This window comes from Schistocerca cancellata, chromosome 7, assembly GCF_023864275.1.
Source record: "Schistocerca cancellata isolate TAMUIC-IGC-003103 chromosome 7, iqSchCanc2.1, whole genome shotgun sequence".
Taxonomy (NCBI): domain Eukaryota; kingdom Metazoa; phylum Arthropoda; class Insecta; order Orthoptera; family Acrididae; genus Schistocerca; species Schistocerca cancellata.
The window spans coordinates 470,046,656-470,074,127 of NC_064632.1; the positions used below are offsets into that span (position 1 = coordinate 470,046,656).

The 27,472-nt window shown below is 43.8% G+C and overlaps 1 protein-coding gene across 1 annotated transcript in view; it reads right to left on the minus strand.

Annotated features, from left to right (window-relative positions):
• LOC126092169 (aminoacylase-1-like) overlaps positions 1-27,472 on the minus strand; it is a 97,721-nt gene that overhangs the window by 16,044 nt on the left and 54,205 nt on the right. Inside the window, exon 5 of the mRNA XM_049907644.1 lies at positions 1,783-1,970. Within this exon, the coding sequence (XP_049763601.1) occupies positions 1,783-1,970 (188 nt within the window). The remainder of the gene's footprint in view (positions 1-1,782; positions 1,971-27,472) is intronic.

Consider the following 27,472-nt stretch of genomic DNA (forward strand, 5'->3'; position numbering starts at 1 on the left):
AGTGGACAGTCGCGTGTGATCGTTTTCATAGTGTTGCAGAAGGGTGTGTTACAATTGCTTCACGAAGGTCATTCGGGAATTGGTCGCACTAAACAGATAGCGCGCCGGCACTGTACTTGGCAGGCCATGCACGCTCACATTGAACAGCGTCAAAGCCGGCCGCTGTGGCCGAGCGTTTCTAGGCACGTCTGTCCGGAACCACGCTGCTACGGTCACAGGTTGGAATACTGCCTCGGTCATGGATGAGTGTGTTGTCCTTTGGTTAGTTAGGTTTAAGTATTTCCAAGCCTAGGGGAATGCTGACCTCATATGTTGAGTCCCATAGTGCTTAGAGCCATTTGAACCATTTTGGACACCGTCAAAGTGCTGCGCATGCGCGGACAACCAATAAGCTCCGCCACAGACATCCGCAGCTTGGCCTAAGACTCAATCTCCATGTCAGCGAGTGAACATTGATGTTGCAGGACCATTCTGGAACACTCATGGGGCTATTGTAGTAGACTCTTTTACCAGGTTTCCATTTGCGGTACATATGAACTCTACCACGTCATGTAGCACCAATCAGGTATTATCCTCAATTTTTTGCCTTGGAGGATTGCCTGAAGTCATTGTTACGGGACTGGGTGTTTTTCTTGTCCTCATAATATCATCATAATTCATGCAAGTGGCGAGATTGGACTGAGCGAAGGTTAGGAATTTGTACGGGCACTGTTAACCACTCAGTTGAGCGCCCCACAATCCAATCATCATCATCATCATCATTGTTACGGACAAAGGACCTCATTTCATGTGAAATTAGACTTTAGAAAAACGGACGTAGCTGGTGGAATACTTAACTTTAATCCATTAATGATGAACGTCGCTCTTGACGGTACATGATTCGCAATATCAATAGTAACTCAACATGGGGTCTTGCTAGGTCGTAGCAAATAACGTAGCTGAAGGCTATGCTAAACTATCGTCTTGACAAATGAGAGCGTATTTAGTCAGTGAACCATCTCTAGCAAAGTCGGCTGTAGAACTGGGGCGAGTGCTAGGAAGTCTCTCTAGACCTGCCGTGTGGCGGCGCTCGGTCTGCAATCACTGATGGTGGCGACACGCGGGTCCGACGTATACTAACGGACCGCGGCCGATTTAAAGGCTACCACCTAGCAAGTGTGGTGTCTGGCGGTGACACCACAATAAGACTCAATCTTGATATAGTGGTAGTTAGTGAAGTGAAATGGAAAGAAGACAAAAGATTTCTGGTCAGATGAGTGTACGCAGAAAATGGTATAACGGGAGTAGGATTCGTTATGAATAGTATGAATAGTATGTTATTTTGATCAGTTCAGTGATATAGTTGTTCTCATCAGAAACGATAGCAAACCAACACCGACAACAGTAGTTACGGTATACATGAGGACGGCGTAAGCTGAAGATGAGAAGACAGAAAAAGTATGTGAGGATATTGAACGGGTAATTCCGTATGTAAGCGGAGATCAAAATCTAATAGTCTTTGAGGACTCGAATACGGTTGTAGGAGAAGGAGTAGAAGAAAGAGTTACTGGAGAATACGGTCTTGTTGCAAACAGTGAGAGAGGAGAAAGAGTAATTGAGTTCTGCAATAAATTTCAGCTAGTAACAACGAATGCTATGTTCAAGAATGGCAAGAGGTGGAGGTATACCTGGAAAAAAGCCTGAGAGAAACAGGAAGATTTCAGAGACTGCAGGTTGAACAGAGTATTTCTAGTAAAGGGACATGAATTCCCGGTTTGACGCCATCTTCGTGGGCTTCCGTACCTCGACCATGGTGAGGTTGACGCTAGTGACGTCGCCCATCCAGAGCCCGGGGTCACGCTGCAGCGTGTCCAGCTGCTCCTGCCGAAAGTCCATGAAGCGGTCCAGCACGACGCGCAGCTTCTCTCCAGGCGTTCCAGGCGTCAGTCTGGCGCCGTGGCCCGTGAAGCCCCGGCAGGTCACACGAGGACCTGCAGTGCAAGAGTGTAACATATATTCGGCAGTATGCGGTTTGAAAATAATGATGTGTAATCTTTGAATTTTTGGGAAATATTATTAGTATGAACGCCCTCAGAGGGAAAGCATTGTCGAAATTAGTAGTCAGCCATGAATGCGCAAACGTAACGAACGTAAAGTGGCGGAACGCATACCATTCTGGAGAAAAGAGACAATAGGCTTGCTGGCTCTTTTAGAAAGTGAACTTACTTGCAGACGATATTAGCTTTCCACTGTCTAACGAACGTACAATTATAGTAAGAATAATTAGTTTCTCAGTCTGTTCTAACAGTAGAAGTAAAATTGCTGTAATTAAAGGAGAATTGATGAACTGCAAATGAAATAACTTTCAACACACTGTCCACAATATTTTGCTAACCAGACATTTTTATTACAAAAATTTCAATGAAGAATTAAATTCGGCCGCGCGGGATTAGCCGAGTGGTCAGGGGCGCTGCAGTCATGGGCTGTGCGGCTGGTCCCGGCGGAGGTACGAGTCCTCCCTGGGGCATGGATGTGTGTGTTTGTCCTGAGGTTAATTTAGGTTAGGCAGTGTGTAAGCTAAGGGACTGATGACCTTAGCAGTTAAGTCCCATAAGATTTCACACAAATTTCAACATTTCTTAATTAAATCCAGAGCGACGATTAAGATTAAAATATTTGTGAGCATTGTGTAAGTATATTGTGATTGAGACTATATAGAAGCTGTCTGATTTAGGCTCAAACTAAAGATGCGAGTAGAGGTCAACGACAGCCCAAATACACTACTGGCAACCGAGAGGAAGAAGATGCTGTGATATGCAAATGATTAGCTTTTCAGAGCATTCACACAAGGTTGGCGCCGGTGGCGACACCTACAACGTGCTGACATGAGGAAAGTTTCCAACTGATTTCTCATACACAAACAGCAGTTGACCGGCGTTTCCTTGTGAAACGTTGTTGTGATGCCTCGTGTAAGGAGGAGAAATGCGTACCATCAAGTTTCCGACTTTGATAAAGGTCTAATTGTAGCCTATCGCGTCTAGGTTTATCGTATCGCGACATTACTGCTCGCGTTGGTCCAGATCCAATGACTGTTAGAAGTATATGGAATCGGTGGGTTCAGGAGGGTAGTACGGAACGCCCTGCTGGATCCCAACGGCCTCGTATCACTAGCAGTCGAGATGACAGGTATTTTACGCGCATGGCTGTAACGGATCGTGCAGTCACGTCCCGATCCCTGAGTCAACAGATGGGGATCAACAGATGGGGACGTTTGCAAGACAACAACCATCTGCACGAACAGTTCGACGATGTTTGCAGCAGCATGGACTATCAGCTCGGAGATCATGGCTGCGGTTACCCTTGACGCTGCATCACAGGCACGAGCGCCTGTGATGGTGATCTCAAAGACGAACCTGGGTGCATGAATGACAAAACGTCATTTTTTCGGATGAATCCAGGTTCTGTTTACAGCATCATGATGGTCGCATCCGTGTTTGGCGACATCGCGGTGAACGCACATTGGAAGTGCGTATTCGTCATCGCCATACTGGCGTATCATCCGGCATGATGGTATGGGGTGCCATTGGTTACACGTCTCGGTCACCTCTTGTTCGCATTGACAGGACTTTGAACAGTGGACGTTACATTTCAGTTGTGTTACGACCCGTGGCTCTACCCTTCATTCGATCCCTACGTAATCCTACATTTCAGCAGGATAATGCACGACCACATGTTGTAGGTCGTGTTCGACTGTTGCCATGGCCAGCACATTCTCCAGATGTCTCACCAACTGAAAACGTCTGGTCAATGGTGGCCAAGCAATTGGCCCGTCACAATACGCCAGTCACTACTCTTGATGAACAGTGGTATCGTGTTGAAGCTGCATGGGCAGCTGTACCTGTACACGCCATCCAAGCTCTGTTTGACGCAATGCCCAGGTGTATCAAGTCCGTTATTACGGCCAGAGGTGGTTGTTCTGGGTACCGATTTCTCAGGATCTATTAACCCAAATTGCGTGAAAATGTAATCACATGTCAGTTCTAGTATATCTGTCTAATGGATACCCGTTTATCATCTGCATTTCTTATTGGTGTAGGAATTTTAATGGCCAGTAGTGTAATACTGACTAAGATAGTTTCGAAAACCTATGGTTCCCCGAATACTTTGTACTACGAGTGAGTACATAAACACCTTATAACAGTCCCGGAGGATCCAAAAGCAGACATGCACTTGAGGACAAACGCGTTACGACAAGTGTTCCACATTACCACCGTCATGTAAAGGCAGGCTCAGCACGTTCCACACCAATGCCCTCAAACGCTAAATGTCCCAGATGCGTTCCGAATGCGTTGACAGCCAACCACAAAGCCTTCCGGGAGTTTATCGACACTATTAAGAGAGCTGGATTTCCTCAAAGCTATTAAATATCAATACCCAAAAGTATCCACTGGGTTAAACTAGGGTACAAGAGACTGTGGTAGTGACGATCCACGACCCACACACTTGTTGAACATTCGTGCTATGTGTTCCCGAACAGAAACTTGATAGTGTTCTGGTGCACCATTGTGCATACACTATATAGCTATCCTTTCACGACAAGAAGCATTAAACCAGTAGTCCTGTTGCAGGTAATCAAGTTACGGTTGCGTGTACATCTTATCGCGAAAATCATTGGTTCCCAGAACTATGTTTATTAGGATTATTTGCTTTCATCATTGGCCTCTAACACCTTGTACAGTCTGACAGTGCTCCCAAGCGAACAGAAACAGACAATGATTAATGCAGTCTGTGACTGTTTTCAGTACATATTCTGTTATCTTGATGTGAAGTATAATTTTAAGTGACGTTATTGTATATTTGATGCTCGCATAATTAAAGGAGACATCTCAATCGAGACAGGAATGTGAACGACACCAGATAGGAATGAGACAAGATACTGGCGGAATTTAAAGCTTTGAGGATGGGTCGCTCACACGGTAGAGTACTTGCCCGCGAAAGGCAATGGTCTCCGAGTTCGAGTCTCGGTCCGGCACGCAGTTTTAATTTGCCACGAAGTTTCGAGACCAGATACAACGGTGAGTCAAATGAAAACCTTAAATATTTTTTAAAATATTATTTATTGTGCAGAAGTGGTACAAAGCTGTATCACTTTTCAACACAGCCTCCCCCACGCTCAATGAAAGGCCTCCAGCGCTTACAAAGTTCATAAATTCCTTTAGAAAAAAATTATTTTGGTAGTCCGCGCAACCACTCATGGATCACGTGGCGTACCTCTTCATCAGAATGGAACTTATTTCCTCGCATTGCGTCTTTGAGTGGTCCAAACATATGGAAATCACTTGGGGCAAGGTCTGGTGAGTATGGTGGATGAGGAAGACACTCAAAAAGCAGGTCTGTGATTGATGCAACTGTTGTACGGACAGTGTGGGGCCTTGCAGTGTCATGTTGCAAAAGGACACCTGATGATAGAAATCCACGACGCTTTGATTTGATTGCAGGCCACAGATGATTTTTTAGGAGACCTGTGTATGATGCACTGGTGACAGTGATCCCTCTAGGCATATAATGCTCCAAAATGACGCCTTTTTCGTCCCAAAAGAGAGTCAGCATAACCTTCCCTGCTGATGGTTCTGTTCGAAACTTCTTTGGTTTGGCGATGAGGAATGGCGCCATGCCTTGCTCGCTCTCTTCGTTTCCCGCTGGTGGAAGTGAACCCAGGTTTCGTCCCCAGTAACGATTCATGCAAGGAAGCCATCACCTTCTCGTTCAAAGAGCTGAAGAAGTTCTTCACAAGCATCAATACGTCGTTCTCTCATTTCAGGAGTCATCTGCCATGGCACCGCAAATACTTTGTGAGACTGGAGCACATCATGCACAATGTAGTGTGCTAACCCATGACTAATCTGTAAACATGCTGCAATGTCATTCAGTGTCACTCGGCGGTTTTCCTTCACTATGGCATCAACTGCTGCAATGTTCTGTGGAGTCACAACTTGTTGTGCCTGATCTGAACGAGGAGCATCTTTCACTGAAGTCACACCATTTGGGAACTTCCTAATCCATTCGTAGACTTGCTGCTGTAACAAACATGCATCACCGTACTGAACCTTCATTTGTCTATGAATTTCAATAGGTTTCACACCTCCACTACGCAAAAACCGAATAACAGAACGCTGTTCTTCCCTAGTGCAAGTCGCAAGTGGGGCGGCCACCTTTATACTGATACTGCGACGGTATGTGTGCATCTGCACTAGGCTACCACCTACAGGCCATTCTGCATGCTGTTTGTAGCACGCTTACCAACTTGCAGCATAACGGCGCGAAATTTCGATTTGTTATTACAAATTTAAGGTTTTCATTTGACTCACCCTCGTAGAATATGTGTTGCAGATCATCGACTGTTGGTCTTGCACACGTCAGCGTAAGTGTGACTGTACGCGGTTTTCCACGCTTATTTAGACAAATCGTCATCTCACAAAACACTGCACAGAAACCGTTAACATACTGTAACACATAAAATAAATTGTACACAATTCACGGATGGAGGGCGTACACGATTTCCATCCCTTATGTGACAAATGTGGTGACAGAAAGGCGTCTGGCCACAATGTTAAAATAAATTTGCCACATCATGAGAAAAGCGGATCTCTTACGACGGGATAGACACTGGGATAGAGAGAATAAACTTTCCAAATAGCAGGCGAGGACTAACAAGTTTCATGAAAAACTGTGCTAGGCAAGTGCTTTTACGTTTGCACAACAATGTTATATCAGTCAGATCACTGATTTACCAATACTAGTGACATTTTGTAATCAAGTCTGATAGAAATCGAAGGGGCAAATGAACCGTTTGCATCATAAATATATGTATGAGTGGTACTAAATGTTAGTATATTTAGGTAAATAAAAGTATTATATTCTCAATAACCTTCAAATAGTGAGCTACACCCTTAATTTTTATACACTCCTGGAAATGGAAAAAAGAACACATTGACACCGGTGTGTCAGACCCACCATACTTGCTCCGGACACTGCGAGAGGGCTGTACAAGCAATGATCACACGCACGGCACAGCGGACACACCAGGAACCGCGGTGTTGGCCGTCGAATGGCGCTAGCTGCGCAGCATTTGTGCACCGCCGCCGTCAGTGTCAGCCAGTTTGCCGTGGCATACGGAGCTCCATCGCAGTCTTTAACACTGGTAGCATGCCGCGACAGCGTGGACGTGAACCGTATGTGCAGTTGACGGACTTTGAGCGAGGGCGTATAGTGGGCATGCGGGAGGCCGGGTGGACGTACCGCCGAATTGCTCAACACGTGGGGCGTGAGGTCTCCACAGTACATCGATGTTGTCGCCAGTGGTCGGCGGAAGGTGCACGTGCCCGTCGACCTGGGACCGGACCGCAGCGACGCACGGATGCACGCCAAGACCGTAGGATCCTACGCAGTGCCGTAGGGGACCGCACCGCCACTTCCCAGCAAATTAGGGACACTGTTGCTCCTGGGGTATCGGCGAGGACCATTCGCAACCGTCTCGATGAAGCTGGGCTACGGTCCCGCACACCGTTAGGCCGTCTTCCGCTCACGCCCCAACATCGTGCAGCCCGCCTCCAGTGGTGTCACGACAGGCGTGAATGGAGGGACGAATGGAGACGTGTCGTCTTCAGCGATGAGAGTCGCTTCTGCCTTGGTGCCAATGATGGTCGTATGCGTGTTTGACCCGTGCAGGTGAGCGCCACAATCAGGACTGCATACGACCGAGGCACACAGGGCCAACACCCGGCATCATGGTGTGGGGAGCGATCTCCTACACTGGCTGTACACCACTGGTGATCGTCGAGGGGACACTGAATAGTGCACGGTACATCCAAACCGTCATCGAACCCATCGTTCTACCATTCCTAGACCGGCAAGGGAACTTGCTGTTCCAACAGGACAATGCACGTCCTCATGTATCCCGTGCCACCCAACGTGCTCTAGAAGGTGTAAGTCAACTACCCTGGCCAGCAAGATCTCCGGATCTGTCCCCCATTGAGCATGTTTGGGACTGGATGAAGCGTCGTCTCACGCGGTCTGCACGTCCAGCACGAACGCTGGTCCAACTGAGGCGCCAGGTGGAAATGGCATGGCAAGCCGTTCCACAGGACTACATCCAGCATCTCTACGATCGTCTCCATGGGAGAATAGCAGCCTGCATTGCTGCGAAAGGTGGATATTCACTGTACTAGTGCCGACATTGTGCATGCTCTGTTGCCTGTGTCTATGTGCCTGTGGTTCTGTCAGTGTGATCATGTGATGTATCTGACCCCAGGAATGTGTCAATAAAGTTTCCCCTTCCTGGGACAATGAATTCACGGTGTTCTTATTTCAATTTCCAGGAGTGTATATGAATCAGTGAATGTACTCATGGGACTTTCGTTGCGTATGGCTGCGGTCACTTTCAGAACTCAGATTAATAACCAAATCAATTAATTTAATAAGACTGAACATAAATTCCTCGTGTATCCATGTATCACCATAAATTGTGAATCGTTGAGGGAGTATGGATGAGAGCAGTGGAGTATTTAAGTCAACAAAATAATGACAACTTTCTTAATAATTTTGTGACAAGAATTAAAATGATATACACAAATCAGAAAAGGAATGGTGTTTGATTGGCAAAGCATATTTTTGGGTGGAAGCTACACAAATTCTACCCTGAATTAATCCCTTTTACAACGCGATCTGTTTACATGAATCCACTGTGAGGCCCAACCACATTCAAATGAAATCAACCATGGCCAAGTATATCCCAAACTATGGGTCACCTGAGAACAGGGAACTGTGAATATCATTTAACAACCCCGCGCCGATGTAGCAGTATTTTATCCTTTCACCTTCATTTAGGCAGCAGCAGAAAACGGTGCGCTGTGGGCGAGAAGCAGTGCCCTGCAGCTGTAACGTTCTGACGTATCCACGAACATTTGAAAACTACACGGTCAGACATTCTGATTATAGAACTCGGGAAACTTCGCTATCAAAGCTTTGAAATATCGGCAGATTCCAGTGTGAGGTGTACCCATTCGCTGGTCTGTTTAATCCCATTTGACTCACAGGCACGACTGTGCGTAGTGGAATTGTCCAACGTTGGCCGACTCAGGATGACTAAATTCAGCCTCGTTACACACGGTATGTCCGAGATAATATGCAATTCCGCTATATGTACAGTTGGAAACTACCACTGGCTCTTAGCCCACCACAAGGTACAGACCAGAAGTCTCACTCACGAGGGAAAGACCTGAGATTCTCCATCAGGGGAGCTCCAGAAGGTGAAGAAGCAATGAACCCTCACCATTTGGCATCAGGCCTCGGTACGGAAGACGAATTAGTAAAAACAAAATCGCCCCCACATTGTACAAACCAGTCACACTATCCTCTACTCACTGAATATCTCCTCTTGGCTGAGCTGTTGGCCTAGTAGCCAATTCAGACCAGTACCAGGGTTCTCACACTGGGGGAGCAAGCATCCACTTTGTATATCCTGAGAGAAGCCAAACAGCAACTCCTAATTTCTGTTGTCGAAAAAGAAGATTTTAGACCAAAGAGGCGTCGTTCCCATGGTAAGCATGACCATGTTTTGGCAAAAAACATCTACCTAGATGGGACCAAAGGCGATCATGTATGGAGAGATCTGATCTTGCGAGGTCAACCATTTCCAATTTCTGAAAAAAAGGTAGTTAAGCTTCTCAGAAAGTCGTGCCCATGAAATATATGTTTTTGATGCCCGCTGAAATAACCTTGCGTCCTTGTGACGTCAGATGAGTCTCAAACGTGCCTCCATTAAACACCTGCACGTGCTCTGTCCATTTCATCCCAGGTTTTAACATGAGAATGCATAGAGTTTTATGGTCTCCCCACCCTTTGCACAAAGGCTCAGCCGGCCTCGGTGGTCTAGCGGTTCAGGCGCTCAGTACGGCACCGCGCGGCTACTACGGTCGCAGGTTCGAATCCTGCCTCGGGCATGGATGTGTGTGATGTCCTTAGGTTAGTTAGGTTTAAGTAGTTCTAAGTTCTAGGGGACTGATGACCACAGATGTTAAGTCCCATAGTGCTCAGAGCCATTTGAACCATTTGAGCCACAAAGGCTCAGTTTACAGCAGTCTCTCGTAAACGGCTTCCCCCACCAACTTCCCATCAACTGGCTGCCTTCATGATGGACTGCTACTTGGCCCAGGTAAAATGTTTTGCGAACTGGTGCCCTTTTGGCGGACCCTAAGAGGAAAGAGGTAAGTGCTACTGCCAGAAGTCCCTCTGCAGGTACGATCCACTGAATGTTGCTTCCCAGAATCACTCACACAGCCTGAGCACTGCACTCAACATTTATGGTGCTCAATTCATCCCCTCCCCTCACCTCTGTTCTCTGTTGCCTCCACTACTGCCCCTCGGGTACAAGTTCTCTAAGGTTATACATGCATTTATTCGAACATTCTGTCTACTATTTCCTCATGTAAAAAAGTCATAAACAATGTGTCCGAAATTTAGTAGTGGGGAAAACCGAGATCATGACCTAAAATACGAATGTTAATCTGACTGAAAATGTTGTTAAAGTGAGAGAGCGGAATGCCACCTCCGATGTTCATCGGCACGTGAACTTACTGTTGACATAAATCTTGAAACTCCCTGGCAAAACTGTGTGTCGGACCGAGACTCGAACTCGGGAACTTTGCCTTTAGCGGGCAAGTGCTCTACCATCTGAGCTACCCAAGTACGACTCACACCCCGTGCTCACAGCTTTACTTCCGTCAGTACCTCGACTCCTACTTACCAAACTTCACAGCTCTCCTGCAAACCTTGTAGAACTAGCACTCCTGGAAGAAAGGAGAGCTTCTGTGAAGTTTGGAAAGTAGAAGACGAGGTACGGCGGAACTAAAGCTGTGAGGAAGGGGCGTGATTCTTGCTTGGGTAGCCCAGATGGTAGAGCACTTGCCCGCGAAAGGCAAAGGCCCCGAGTTCGAGTCTCGGTCCGACACACAGTTTTAATCTGCCAGGAAGTTTCATATCAGCGCACCCTCCACTGCGGAGTGAAAATCTCATTCTGGACATCAGTCTTATCTTTATTGTATTTTTGCACGTTTAACATAGCAACGAGTGCTGTCACTTCATGATAGAGTACACACCATTCCCAATGCCCAAATGCCGCCTGTGCATTCTCACCTGACAGTGTGTCTGTCACTTAGTGGCCTAAGGTCTCAGTAGCCGCAAAATTGCTGGTAATCGTGATGTAAATGCTTTGAAGGAGACGCAGCATTGTTTTTTTTTTTTTTTTTTTTTTTTTTGCACTGTATGTGAAGCTTGATAGCCTTTGTCATGTCCTAACACAGGATGCAGGGACAACAGGAGGTTTGAGGACAGTCTGCAATTTCTGAGCGCTGACGAGCGAATGCAGAAAGACAAAATCCCAGTGAAGGCAGGTGGTGACTTGTATCAGCGCCAACCACTGTCACAGAGCACCGAGGAGAGGCGCGGATTATCGGACGCGACAGGATGTTCGCAGCTGGCGACTTAAGGTATTCAGGGATCTGATTAACACTACTTACTAGTGATCAGATAACTACTTCACTGAAGGTTGATTTTAAACACTAGTAAAGCAAAGGTAGTAACTGGTTGCACAACAGAAAACAAAAACTGTGCGAAATCTTATGGGACTTAACTTCTAAGGTCATCAGTCCCTAAGCTTACACACTACTTAACCTAAATTATCCTAAGGACAAACACACACATCCATGCCCGAGAGAGGATTCGAACCTCCGCCGGGATCAGCCGCACAGTCCATGAGCACAGCAGAAGCGTGTCTTTATCCATGGGGGTGAGAGCTAACAGAAGTAGCGAACACTAGCAGCATACTAAGTACAGACATGCAAGCAACACTCCAAATAAGAAAAATGGACATGTAAGAGCTTCCAGAATGAGATGTTCACTCTGCAGCGGAGTGTGTGCTGATATGAAACTTCCTGGCGGGTTAAAACTGCATGCCGGACCAAGACTCGAACTCTGGACCTGTTGCCTTTCGCGGGCAATTGCTCTACCAACTGAGCTACCCAGGCACGACTCCGAGTTCCAGTTTGCAGGAGTTTATCGAGGCTATCCACGGGCGACATGGGATCGGTGCCCCAACAATCTGAGAAATCCCTCTGAATACAGAAACATCAGTTTTTAGAGAACCGTGGCGCCGCAGTATTTCTCCCTTCCTACAGAGGACCCACCAATACACTGGCACTTAACTAGTTTTGACCAGTCTGACCAGTCTCTCTGCACCTCCAGGACATCTCTGGCCAACACGTTTAGATTCATACCTTTTTCCTACTCGGTAAGTATCAACAGCGTGAAAGGTGGACATTTGTGGGTGGACTGGATGTTATTTGCGGATAGTTTCAGAATGAGAGGAAACGTTGTGTTATGAGAGCGAAGCAGTCGTGTGGTCCAACTGTGGAATAGTCGGTTTACGGCAGTGACAGTAGTATCTCTGAACTTATGTAATTTTGGCTGAGCTGTAAAGTGGAGAGTAGTCGAGTATTGGAAGTGGAATAAGGTGGCAGAACTTTTAACGTAGTGCATATTAGAGGAGGATTTTGCTGAAAAGAATGTATTAGGAATTATTAATGTGATGGAAGAACTTACGGACACAGCATTTATGGGACAGAGAAAATGAATTTGCGTTATGGTTATGTTTAGAAGGTAATAATTTCTGCTTCCATGCGCTGATAACGTTAGCAATTCTAGCAATAGAACGGTCCACTTCCCCACCTCAGTTCAGGTAATTTCTGTTTAATTTATTTCAATTTGCATTATCGTAATAGTATTTCCTTCTAAGATTTTTGTAAATAAAATAAAGTTTCTGGTTTTATGTGGGTTTTGTATCCTTCTGAAATAAGGGTTGTCTTTATAATCAACGGATTAGTATTTTCATTTCAATGAAGAAGTTTTTTTAGCATGAGGAAATCATCCCAAACTTCCTTCCCGCAGTTTAGTTTTACTTTAGTATATTTTAGCTGGTGCGATTTCTTCATGCTGTGCTGCTGCTGAATATGCTGTAATTTTTGGGAGAGGTTCTTCTCATATTTTGTTGATTCTTACGTGTCTCATCTCAGGTTTCCATTGCCCAAATTCTAAGCATTTCCTTTGCAATTAAAATTTTTGATGGGACAGGAAAAAGTCTGTGTTTCACAGGATTGCTTCGTAATTTTAGTGTTTCAGTTGTTTTGGAAAGTGCACAATTTGGCTTTGGTAGTGATTTTTGAGTACCAGTTTTGATTTAATCTCCCGCACAGTGCACTCCATTTAGTTTTGCCTTTATGTAAATGTGCGCTGAGACACGCTGTTTCAAATAGTAATTCCAGTTCAACCTTTCCATAACAGACGACAGTACATTCAGTTGTGAGTAGAAAAGCAGGCAAACATTTTGATACTCAGGAGCGAACGAACGATCGAGTCAAAGTCACTTGGCCCCGCACTCAGTTCCTTTGTGAGTGGGGACTGATGTGGTAGCACATTGACCTGTGTAAACCCACAGCCCTTCCAGTTCTCAGGAGCAAATATCAATTTTGCGGCCTCTGCTAGGACGTGCCTTGGCGTGGCCACCTTCTACTGTGACCCCTAACAACAGCGTCCAAGCGGTGGACGGAGTTACCAGTTAATACTCTGGAATGAAACTTCTCCCCTGGACAGTCCTGAGCGTCTGCAATTTGCAGGGCTCTAGTGTTACTGTTTAGCTCCGGTAACACAAACCCTACCAACTGTGCCTACATTCTGTACTGTGTCGCTGATTTCCTGTCATCAATATGTGACATCTCCCAGATGAGAAAAATTTGTTTACAATTATTTGGGAACAAATTTATAATATGGCTTATGTTATATTTAAAATATCTTACCTCTAGAAATGACATTATAGACATTCTTGGTTAATGACTCTAGTTTTCTTTGCATTTTGCACTTTGTAAAGTTTGTATCCTTCAATGTCGCACACTTGTAAACCTCAAGAGAAAACACTGTTCCATTTTTCAATATCCTAATGTACACATAAATACACAGGCATGCAATCATCATGGTAAAACAATTTCTCATTTTTCATGAAGACATACATTACATAGAACATAAACTTAAATCGTTGGCTGATTAACTTTTCTCTTTTTTACTTTACAGATACAAATACACAACAAACATAAAATATTTTTCTCTCTTTTTTTACGTTACATATACACGTCCATATTTATTTGTTTATTTTTCTTCGCATCACTTACGAATAAACATATTAATACAGCACATTATATGTCATCATTACAGTAATAAATCTAAAAGAAAACACACAATATTACAAAATTCTTGTTTACAGTGCACTTATGTGCTTCACAACAGTACTTTCTTGCACACTACGAGAGTTTTGCAGTGCCTTGCATTATCTTTGATCTCTGCTTCTAGGAGGCATAGGTAAAGCGGCTCTTTCTTCACTGTGCTCAAACGTAACAGAGCTTTCATTACGATCTTCACTATTTTCTCTGCTTGAAAGAAAAGGCCTTATACAACGAATGCTTGTCATTTCCGACCCTTCACTTGTGTTTACTACGGTCATCCTCACACACATTCTGCCACAACAATCATGGCTCTGACCACTATGGGACTTCACTTCTGAGGTCATCAGTCCCCTAGAACTTAGAACTACTTAAACCCAACTAACCTAAGGACATCACACATATCCATGCCCAAGGCAGGAGTCGAACCTGCGACCGCAGCGGTCGTGCGGTTCCAGACTATAGAGCCTAGAACCGCTCGGCCACTATTGCCGGCCAACAATCATCACCAGGCGTTTCCACATATATTATAAGTAATCTCTAAACCATTTGCAGTAACTGCACGAACAACACATAAACATAATGGTAAGTTTTACAACTCCTAGGGAAGACCGGAACTAATAATGATACCACGTTACTTCTGAGAAACTATGCTGCTGTTGTAAAGCTACTTCCTCTTCTATTTCTATTATTTTATGATCTGCTACTTTAACGTCATCTAAACGTTATATTACATGATCAAGCGTCATGTCTAAATGTAGGTCAAAAACGTTCCTTTTTTTCCTTATTTATGATACAGCAATTAGTCTCTATTTTTAAAGCTGGCACTATGTTTTCACTGGTCACATTAATTCTTATGATTCGTTCGGATGATATGAACATCTCCTTTACATTGCTCATAAAATGTTAGTCACCATGCGCCATTGACCAGTACATGTATTGACTTGTTATCACTACAAAAAATTGTTAAGCCTTCCTCTTTTGGAGCAACGAATACCCATTAGTCTTAACTCAATGGAGACCAGGTACTATCATTTAGTTTCGCAAACCTCTTGATACAATCCTTGGGAATTTTCTTTACGGGTTGTAACATCCTTACTTCACATATTTGGTGATCATATGTGGACATTTAAACAAAGTTTTCTTTACAAATGTGCAAACGCGATTCGTCTCCTTGCACAACAGTTCCTCGTTCTTCAGTTTCGCATAATGCCAATTGGATTCATCATATAACAAATACTCTTTTTCTAGCTGTATGCATATGAATGAACATTGACTTCCATCAACTTCGGAAGATAGGTTAAACAGTTCGTTTTCTACTAATGGTACATTCAGTACATAACTTAGTATATGGCCACAGATAAACACATCATAATTAATTGTGAGTAATAACTGACACCGTGTCTTCTGGGAGAGCAAATGGAACTTATCGTCTTTAATATCATCCCGAATTAATTGCAAGTACCTAACAATTGGCACTGGAGCAATTATATGAGATTCCCGGATTCCTTTCTGAGCAGTTACTTTGGCAGAAAGTAGCATCTTATATTCCCCTTCTACCTCAGTACAAATCGATACCAATTGTATTACCTGCTCATTAACAGTTTTAATCTCATCTGTATCTTTTGATCAGTACTATTAGCATATTGATTCATGTACCTGTGGAGCTTTTCCATCTTTTTAACAATCATTTCCTCGTTCCATGCTAGGCTAGCTACTGTATTGTTGAAACTCGACAAAGCTGCTTTTACTGCTGTTTCTTCCTATTTGGTTAACATAAAAATTGCCTCTGTTCATTTTCAGTTAAATGAATCTTTCATTCGAAATAGAACTCACCCTCTTCATCTAATGCCCGAAACAATATTTTATTAGTTTCACCCACAAACTTTAAAACATCTCGTCTCTTACGTGTCTCACGTTGCTTAATTGTCCAGTTAGACATTGCGAATTCTGGATCTTTTTGACATGCCATTCTAAGGCCTCTTCTATAGCGGTATATTCTTGATCGCTTATTCCCCAGTTTGTTAACCTCTGTTTACAATATCCTACCGATAAATGTGCCAGTCTCTCTGTCTCGCCAGCTTATTGATTGTGTGACAAAAAAGTAGATAGAAACTTCTAATTACCCGGTTTTGGTGTATTTTGTGGTACGGTTTTAAGCTGTGGACATCTGTACGTGTTAAATAGGAAAGAACAATCCAAATTTTCAATATTTACGATATTTTTCATTATCATATTTTTACAAGTTTTAATTTTTTCCACTCCTCTGTGTCAGGTAAACGTTGCAAGTCAACTTTGACCACTGCATATGATGTTACTGACACTAATCTTTGTGCACTGATTTAATGACCGATAACTAACTAAGCTTTTTAGTCACACTTGCCTAACGTGTGTGTGTGTGTGTGTGTGTGCATGCTGTCTAGATGCTTAAGAATAGCTTTTCTGTTGTTTTAGGTTTCATTATGCCACTGCCAAAGAACCGTGAAGTAGGGAATCATTTTGCAAGCCAAGAAAATAAAGCTAAATGCAGATATTTTTCTCTAACTCTTGCTTACAATCCCAGAACTGGAATGGGAAATCTCGTTCGACATATGAAGATGAAACACAGCAATATTCTGCTACACTGTGAAAGACGTGAAATAAATTTTCCTACCAGTGAAGGATTTACCATTATCAGTACCAATTCTAACAATACTAACCACAATTCTGCATCCAAATCTATACCATCCAATTCCGTACATGTCTTACCATACACTTCAGTAGTCTTGCAGCCCTGAATTAGAGTATCCCAAGAACCCAAGCAGTATTTAAAACCAAAACCAAATTTCATTACTAATTATACAACTAATACAAGGCACCTGTCAATTCATTGTTCGAGGCCAACTGATAATAATTTACTAAAAATGATTGTAAAAGGATACCACCCATTTAAAACTGTAGAATATCCTGAGTTCCGAAAACTGCTTAATTTACTTTATCCAGCATATAACATACGAACAAAAAAAAAAAAAAAACAGTTTCTTGTGGTTTATTGCCTGCCATCCACAATGAACTAAAGGAATAATTTCGAAATTTATTTATGCGAGGAAAAGATGTGTGTTTAACTGCTGATGGATGGACATCTCAAAATTATGAAAACCACTTCTACGCCATCACAGCTCACTTCATCGATGAAAACACAACATCGAAAAATGTCCTACTGCACTGTGTTCACCATCAAAGCCAGCGCACAACTGACAATATAGGAAAAAATGCTCAGAGACGTTGAACCTGAATGGGGTATACAAGATAATGTTACTGCCATAGTTACATATAAGGCTAGCAACATGTTAAGGGCTGTGACAATCGTGGGGGGGAAACAAGGAAGATGCTCCTTAAATCTGGCAGCAAATAGTGGTTGGCACAGGAAGAAATTAAATCAGTTGTAATAAAAGTAAAGAGTACTGTCGAATATTTTAAGCGTTGTTCGTATGCGTTATTTGGATTACAGGATGTTGTTGTTGTTGTAGTCTTCAGTCCTGAGACTGGTTTGATGCAGCTCTCCATGCTACTCTATCCTGTGCGAGCTTCTTCATCTCCCAGTACCTACTGCAACCTACATCCTTCTGAATCTGCTTAGTGTATTCATCTCTTGGTCTCCCCCTACGATTTTTACCCTCCACGCTGCCCTACAATATTAAATTGGTGATCCCTTGATGCCTCAGAACATGTCCTACCAACCGATCCCTTCTTCTGGTCAAGTTGTGCCACAAACTTCTCTTCTCCCCAATCCTATTCAATACTTCCTCATTAGTTATGTGATCTACCCATCTAATCTTCAGCATTCTTCTGTAGCACCACATTTCGAAAGCTTCTATTCTCTTCTTGTCCAAACTATTTACCGTCCATGTTTCACTTCCATACATGGCTACACTCCATACAAATACTTTCAGAAATGACTTCCTGACACTTAAATATATGCTCGATGTTAACAAATTTCTCTTCTTCAGAAACGCTTTCCTTGCCATTGCCAGTCTACATTTAATATCCTCTCTACTTCGACCATCATCAGTTATTTTGCTCCCCAAATAGCAAAACTCCTTTACTACTTTAAGTGTCTCATTTCCTAATCTAATTCCCTCAGCATCACCCGACTTAATTCGACTACATTCCATTACCCTCGTTTTGCTTTTGTTGATGTTCATCTTATATCCTCCTTTCAAGACACTGTCCATTCCGTTCAACTGCTTTTCCGGGTCCTTTGCTGTCTCTGACAGAATTACAATGTCATCGGCAAACCTCAAGGTTTTTATTTCTTCTCCATGGATTTTAATACCTACTCCGAATTTTTCTTTTGTTTCCTTTACTGCTTGCTCAATATACAGATTGAATAACATCGGGGAGAGGCTACAACCCTGTCTCACTCCCTTCCCATCCACTGCTTCCCTTTCATGTCCCTCGACTCTTATAACTGCCATCTGGTTTCTGTACAAATTGTAAATAGCCTTTCGCTCCCTGTATTTTACCCCTGCAACCTTTAGAATTTGAAAGAGAGTATTCCAGTCAAAAGCTTTCTCTAAGTCTACAAATGCTAGAAACGTAGGTTTGCCTTTCCTTAATCTTTCTTCTAAGATAAGTCGTAAGGTCAGTATTGCCTCACGTGTTCCAGTATTTCTACGGAATCCAAACTGATCTTCCCCGAGATCGGCTTCTACTAGTTTTTCCATTCGTCTGTAAAGAATTCGTGTTAGTATTTTGCAGCTGTGGCTTATTAAACTGATTGTTCGGTAATTTTCACATCTGTCAACACCTGCTTTCTTTGGGATTGGAATTATTATATTCTTCTTGAAGTCTGAGGGTATTTCGCCTGTTTCATACATCTTGCTCACCAGATGGTAGAGTTTTGTCAGGACTGGCTCTCCCAAGGCCATCAGTAGTTCAAATGGAATGTTGTCTACTCCCGGGGCCTTGTTTCGACTCAGGTCTTTCAGTGCTCTGTCAAACTCTTCACGCAGTATCGTATCTCCCATTTCATCTTCATCTACATCCTTTTCCATTTCCATAATATTGTCCTCAAGTACATCGCCCTTGTATAGACCCTCTATATACTCCTTCCACATTTCTGCTTTCCCTTCTTCGCTTAGAACTGGGTCTCCATCTGAGCTCTTGATGTTCATACAAGTGGTTCTCTTATCTCCAAAGATCTCTTTAATTTTCCTGTAGGCAGTATCTATCTTACCCCTAGTAAGATAAGCCTCTACATCCTTACATTTGTCCTCTAGCCACCCCTGCTTAGCCATTTTGCACTTCCTGTTGATCTCATTTTTGAGACGTTTGTATTCCTTTTTGCCTGCTTCATTAACTGCATTTTTATATTTTCTCCTTTCATCAATTAAATTCAATATTTCTTCTGTTACCCAAGGATTACAGGATAGTATAGTAAAAAAAAATAAATAAATAAACTTTCCGATAATGAAACTGAAACAGGACTGTGTAATTCGTTGGAACTCGACATAAGATGTGATTAGCAGCTTTCATACAATGCAGACTGCTATAATAACTAGTCTAGCCGGTGAAAACTCACGGCTAAATAATATCTCTGTTGAGAAGGGGGGAATTATTTCAAAATGCAAAGAAGTTTTACACATTTTTATGTTATTACACAGACTCTTTGCTCAGAAAAACATGTTTCCTTGTCAAAAATAACCATTTAAGAGTGTGCCATGCTTGACAAAATAAGTGAATACTGAACAGAACAAAATAAATACGGTATTGAAGAACTATGCCAGACAGTTAACCGCGAGATAAACGCAAGACCTGGTGACGCTTAAAAAGAATATTTAATTGCTCATGTGACATTTCTAGACGCAAGGATCAGGTCTCATGGTCCAGCGCCTAGACACATAGAAAAATCAATAGGCGATCTCAAAAAGTTGTGTGCTACAGTTAAGTTAAATACTGACAAAAACCTCCGAGACGTTAGTACAAACAATTAATAGTCTCTTCCAGTTCAACTTGAATGTCAATCGTAGATTTTTGGAAAATTTGGTCAAAAAGTTAAGAATCAGATTGCTTCACAAAATCCTGCTGCATCGAGCGTTATAGAAATACATAAGTATATTATTGAAGAATTACTTGACAGGACTCAAGATCCTCTATCTGATGGAAACAATGAAAAGATATTTATCCACAATTCTATAAAATAATGCTGAAACTGCTGTGTATCACTGCCACCTCTCTAACATTTGGAAGATTTTTTCCAAGATGAGCCAAATAATTAATGAGCGACAGAGCAGATCCCAAATAATACTTCTTGCTCACAATTTAAAATAATTGAGTTATACATGCTTGTGGACGTGTTTATATGTGTTTACATGAAGCATTGCTGAATCGATATGTAATTTCCTACATAGCTAATAATCGCAATTATTTAAAAATAATGATTGAATAAAACTGTTTTTTCTTAAATAAGAATAGTTAACAAAGAATTTAGTGGTGTAGAAATAAATAGAAAAATACTAATGTGATTTTGGTGACATGTATAGTAATTGATGACTGATTTTGTACTGGATCAAAGTGTAATTTTCTGGTAATAAAACATAACATTATCACAGTTAACGTCCTCTTATTCTTTAAAAAAACTCAGTGCTATCTGTTAATGTTACTGGCCGCATATTATATAACTCCTGTGTAATACAATTGCAATCCTCCTAGATCAGAGAACATTCATTTCACAGATACGCTCTGTCTGACCAGCTTTAGTCCAGTGGACACGGATCCTCAATGCATATCTGCAGAGCTGGATGCAGATCTGGACCCGATTCCTTTATAATCTTGGACCTACACGTCTCTACTTTCTAAGTCCCTGCCCCTGTGTACTTGCGCATTGTGCTTCTATCTCTGTACGCTGCTTAATGGGCGTACCGCCGTTCTACTGGGTTCCTTTGGCGTAATCAACTACTACACCATGCTTCGTAAAGAAGTATCTTCCAACTAAACCGGCATGGGGAGCATCCCTTTCTCCTCTGACCAGGTGAAACCTATATTATATTCTTGATTTCGGATATATTCCAAGATCTAAAACTACCGTACCATACGTATGTATGGCTGAACTTGTGATACCTTTAATCTTCGTACTTTATTCAGGTCTATTCTCGACCTGGTTTAGCAGATACTCCAAACTGAATAAGCTAATTTGTGGTACATTATGTAGAAGCAATTTTAATGGACTTTCTGTACTTTGTGGACAATTCAATTCTACAAACTCATTTTTACTTTCACACACAACTTTTAATACCTTTCCCAATTCAGCACGATTGTTATCTTATGCCTTTCTAGTTTCCCTGCTTGTTATTTTTCACAGAATACCCTGCATTTTCAGTGAACTCCCTAGCTATTTCCTCTGGCTTGTGACATGCGAAACACAGAACTCGCTTTGCTTTCTTACAAGGACCTCTATGTCCCAATAAATTGTAACTTTCGCACCTGACTGTCTTTGGTGCTTCTGACTCTCGACATGCTTGAGGCGATCCTACTTTGCAAATTCTTTTCTTGCATTAAATGTCGTGATTTACAACAAGCTTATACTTAACATTACTTCTGTAATCGTTGGACTTGTGCGCTCCACTTAAACGTGAGAAACAATTAGGGTGACCACCCCCATCTAAAAAAAAAATGGTTCAAATGTCTCTGAGCACTATGGGACTCAACTGCTGTGGTCGTAAGTCCCCTAGAACTTAGAACTACTTAAACCTAACTAACCTAAGGACATCACACACATCCATGCCCGAGGCAGGATTCGAACCTGCGATCGTAGCAGTCGCGCGGCCCCGGACTGAGCGCCTAGAACCGCTAGACCAGCGCGCCGCCCCCCCCCCCCCCCTCTAACATTGATGTCGTTTATCTCCAAATCCTTTTGCCTTGTTTGATTTAATTGCCGACTCGTCCATCAAAGCGACCTCAACAGCCTCAGTGAGGGCGATGTTTTTGCCCCTTGCATGCACAGTTGTCAGTTTGCACTGATCATAGATGCCCTGAATGAATACCACTCGCCTTAATTTTTCTACTAATGGGAAGACCTTGCCCAGTCCTGGGACATCTTCACAAAATTTATGTTGAAGTGTATCTACTTTGCTGTACCAGTCAGTAATCGATGCTCTCTTTGACTGCCTACTAGAAAACATCACAAGCATAGTTATAGAAAATATGTTTACATGCACAATTTTCCAACAAAGTATTCCTGTGGAAGCCAAGTCGCCCTTGAGCAGTTTATTTTATGCAGGACCCTGAATAAGAGGTTTTTACGAATTTTAACATATTGGATGGCCTACTTCATATAATAATTCAAAAGCTATTTCCATATTACTAATAAATTCATTTAATGTGACTCTTCAAGCTTCCCCGGCGGATGTGTTGTAAATAGTCTCACGATTTGCCGAAGGATCCGGTTGTGCAAATTCCACAATATTTACTCGGAGCAAATGTCCGACATCTTCAGGTGGTGAAACCCTGCTGGTGGCTAGGTACGACTGATGTTATCCGCACGTCGACGCCCCGTTTCTAGATCACGATCGCGAAGAAAGCGCAGGCCGGAAATCATGCATGCGCAATGATTTGCAGCTAGATAGTGCCATATTGAAACTCCCTTTGCCGAAAATCGCAGAGCGGCTCTCCTGCGCGTGCTCTGTACGCTGTTTGCAAACAGTGCGGCCAGACGTTACTCACCAACGGCCGCACTAGACCAATGTTATAACGGGCCTGTTATCGAAGTATCTAGATTTTCGCGTCATGATTTAAGAACAGCCAATGCAGGGTTCCAGGCTGTGCTCAGTTGAAATCCCGCATCCCTACTGATGAGATTATTGGCTGTACGGATATGTATTGCTTCCTTAATGACGCAATCCCAGGAAGATGATGCAGATGTCCTGTATTCAGTGTTCCGCAATTGCGGACTTCTCCGGTTGATGAAGGCGTGTATGCAGCTGATGTTCATCGCAGCGTTGTTGTACTGTGCGGCATGTCTGGCCAATATACGCTGCCCCACATTGAATCTTGTACACACCTCATTTCCTCAGGCCAAGGTCGTCCTTAACCGAACCGGTTTCTCAGTTTTGCAGATGGTTGAAAAACACACTTAATTCCTTATCTTCCGAGGACTATTCCTATTCTTGACGACTTGGCACCAAAATATAGTAAAAAGGCCAAAGTGGTGGGTGTCTTCGTATCTTCATTCTGCTCCATAGACTGTACTCGAGCGGTCTAAGGCGCTGCAGTCATAGACTGTGCGGCTGGTTCCGGCGGAGGTTCGAGTCCTCCCTGGGGCATGGGTGTGTGTGTTTGTCCTTAGGATAATTTAGGTTAAGTAGTGTGTAAGCTTAGGGACTGATGGCCTTAGCAGTTAAGGCCCATAAGATTTCACACACATTTGAACATTTTTTGACTGTACTCGCCTGGCCCTCAATGCATTACGTATCTCTCTCTCTCTCAGAACGACCGTTCTGTAGGAACACTGTCTTCAAATGTTGTAGTTCACTCGACAGGCTTTCAGGATCAGATACCACAAGTGCTCTATGATCTAACGTACGTAATGCAGCTCCACACTGTGCAGGATGATGGCAGCTTGTGGCTACAGATCTGTATGCGTTGGCTTGCGGTAGACGCTGTGTCCCAAGGAACTATCTGCTTTCCTTCGTACCAAAACATCAAGAAAAGGTAAAGTACCATCTCTTTCCACTTCCATTGTGAAGTTAATATTCGGATGCAGCGAATTCAGATGCTGAAGAAACGTGGGTAGTGTATCAAGCCCATCACTTACCTTTGTATCATGATACACTGTGCAGGGGCAAGATGAGACAGCATCGCTGCTTAAAGGTAAGTGCATTGCTGTGCTGAAGTGCGGTGACCTGAGCTAAGCAGAATCAAGCTGAGCTGAGCAGGACGCGACTGCACGACGCCCGAAGTGTCGCATTGCCCTCAGCTGTGCTGTGTCGTCCGCAGCTCGTGGTCGTGCGGTAGCGTTCTCGCTTCCCACGCCCGGGTTCCCGGGTTCGATTCCCGGCGGGGTCAGGGATTTCCTCTGCCTCGTGATGACTGGGTGTTGTGTGATGCCCTTAGGTTAGTTAGGTTTAAGTAGTTCTAAGTTCTATGGGACTGATGGCCATAGATGTTAAGTCCCATAGTGCTCAGACCCATTTGAACCATTTTTTGTGCTGTGTCGGACCTTTTCCCACCGCCACCTGCCGTCTGATCGCTGGACGCTGCTGCCGCTGAAACTCGCGCGTGCGCCCTGCGCTACTGGGTCGCGCTGTCGCCGCCGTGTCGTAGTCCTGGTGGTCCTCCCTGAACCTCACCCGCAGCTCCGTCTCGTAATCGTTCTGCGACTCCCTCGTTGTCGTGAAGTCGCGTAGACAGGGCTGCCCCGGCCGCGTCTCCCCTCGTCAGGCATCGATCTTCGGACCTCAGCGTCTTTCCTCTGCTCTTTGTACTCTGTCTGTTTTCAATAGAGTGCAAGTGCTGCTACTCATTAAGTCATGAAGCCGTCGGTCCAGTTATGGCACTGGGCTGAGTATGTGGGAAGCCACTATCAATCTCAAAATACCCCACACCTATCACAGGATCTACATCTACATCCATACTCCGCAAGCCACCTGACGGTGTGTGGCGGAGGGTACCTTGAGTACCTCTATCGGTTCTCCCTTCTATTCTCGTATTATTCGTGGAAAGAAGGATTGTCGGTATGCCTCTGTGTGGGCTCTAATCTCTCTGATTTTATCCTCATGGTCTCTTCGCGAGATATACGTAGGAGGGAGCAATATACTGATTGACTCTTCGGTGAAGGTATGTTCTCGAAACTTTAACAAAAGCCCGTACCGAGCTACTGAGCGTCTCTCCTGCAGAGTCTTCCACTGGAGTTTATCTATCATCTCCGTACCGCTTTCGCGATTACTAAATGATCCTGTAACGAAGCGCGCTGCTCTCCGTTGGATCCTCTCTATATCCTCTATCAACCCCATCTGGTACGGATCCCACACTGCTGAGCAGTATTCATGCAGTGGGCAAACAAGCGTACTGTAACCTACTTCCTTTGTTTTCGGATTGGATGGAGAGAAGTCTGAGAGTTTAAGGTCAGTCTGCAATTTTTGAGTCTTGAGGAGCAAATGCAGAAAGACAAATCGCCAGTGGAGGCAGGATGATGACTTGGATCAGCACCACACTGTCACAGGGCACGTACGAGAGGCGCGGATTTTCGAACTCGACAGGATGTTCGCAGGTGGAGACTTACGGAATTCATTGTTCTGACTAACTACTGCACTGAAGGCTGATTCTAAAGGTTAGTAAAGCAAAGAAGGCAACTGCTTCAACAACGGAAGCCAGTGTCTGAATCCACGTGGGTGAGCGCTAACAGAAGTAGCGAGTACTAAGAGCATGTTAAGTGTCAACTCCAAGTAAGAAAAACAGACGTGTCGGAGCTTACCAATGATGGCCATTAGTGATATGGATGCGGCGCCCCAACGTTCTGACTGAGGACACCCTCTGAATAGAAAAACATGAGTTTTCAGAGGATCGTAGCGGCGCATTGTTTCTCCCTTCCTGTAGCCATCGCACCAATACATCGGCACTTAACAACCTTTGACCAATCTCACGAGTCGATCTGCACTTCCAGGATATCTCTGACCAATCACATTTAGATTTCTACCTTTCTCATACTCTTCTATTTGATCAAAAATGAAATTCCTCCAACTGTACTTAAGATTTTTTATTTACTCCGCTACTAGTATCGGCGTTGCGTCAACGGATGTGGAGCACGTGTTGATCTCACAGCGGACTTCTAGACTGAGCCACACACAACTGATTTCAGCAAAGTGTACGAGCCAGAAGATGGCGTTGACGCAACGCCGTAACTAGTAGCGAAGTAAATATTAAATGTTATGTACAGCTGGAGGAATTTCATTTTTAATAAAAATTATACCAGCTGTGTCCCACCTTCATCCAGCTTAAGTATGGATGTACGAAGATTTTCTCATACTCGGTAGGTGGGGATGGTTCTGGACTTTACATTAACAAATTCCAAGTTTCGTAGCAACAGCGATCAGCTTAAAGGAAAACGTCACTCCATTCCTATTATCGCCAGCAACACTTGGCTTCGCACTCAGTCCCTTTGTGAGTCGGGACTGCTGTGGTAGCACATTGATTTGTGTAAAGCCACTGTCGTTGCAGTTCTCAGGAGCAAGTATCAAACTTCCTTCCTCTGCTAAGGCATGCATTTTCGTGGCCATGTTCTAGTATGATGCCTTGTGTGGTGTCACCGCCAGACACCACACTTGCTAGGTGGTAGCTTTTAAATCGGCCGCGGTTTGCTAGTATACGTCGGACCCGCGTATCGCCACTGTCAGTGATTGCAGACCGAGCGCCGCCACACGGCAGGTCTAGAGAGACGTCCTAGCACTCGCCCCAGTTGTACAGCCGACTTGCTAGCGATGCTACACTGACAATTACGCTCTCATTTGCCGAGACGATAGTTAACATAGCCTTCAGCTACGTCATTTGCTACGACCTAGCAAGGCGCCATTATCAATAGATGTTTAACTAGTGATGCCTGTACCTTCAGACCGATGTTCTCCAATTATGGATTAAAGTTAAGTATTACATCAACTACGTACTTTATTTGCTACTCTAAATTCCCTTAACTGTTCCAGACCTCGCGCCAGTCTGCGTGAGCTTAACGCGTGCGTTTCGGCCTCCTCTAGCAACACGGTGTTGGCTCTTCTGCCAACACATCACCTTGCAACAGCGTCTTGGCGATGGATGGAGTTACCTGTTAATTCTCTGAAGTGAAAGTTCTCCCCCGAGACTGCTGCCCAGAGTTTCTGCAGTTTGCAGGGCTCTGGTGTTACAATTTAGCTCTGCATTGTGCCTCTGATTTCCTATCTTGGAGTGGCCTTGATGGCTCCCAACATCCTTAACCGTAACGATGTGAAAATCGTTATGTCGTCAACATAAGACACCTTGTCTGTCTTCTGTCTGCTTGAGACACACAAGTTAGATACTTCAGCCTTCCAGCCCACTGGAGGAGGCGCACTCGGAATACTGCATCAGAGAAGACCTCTGCCTGTACATGCCGCAGTCTGAATGGATGGACTAGTGACAGACTGATGACAGCTGTGCACAAAACTCTAGCAGCTCTCTACTCC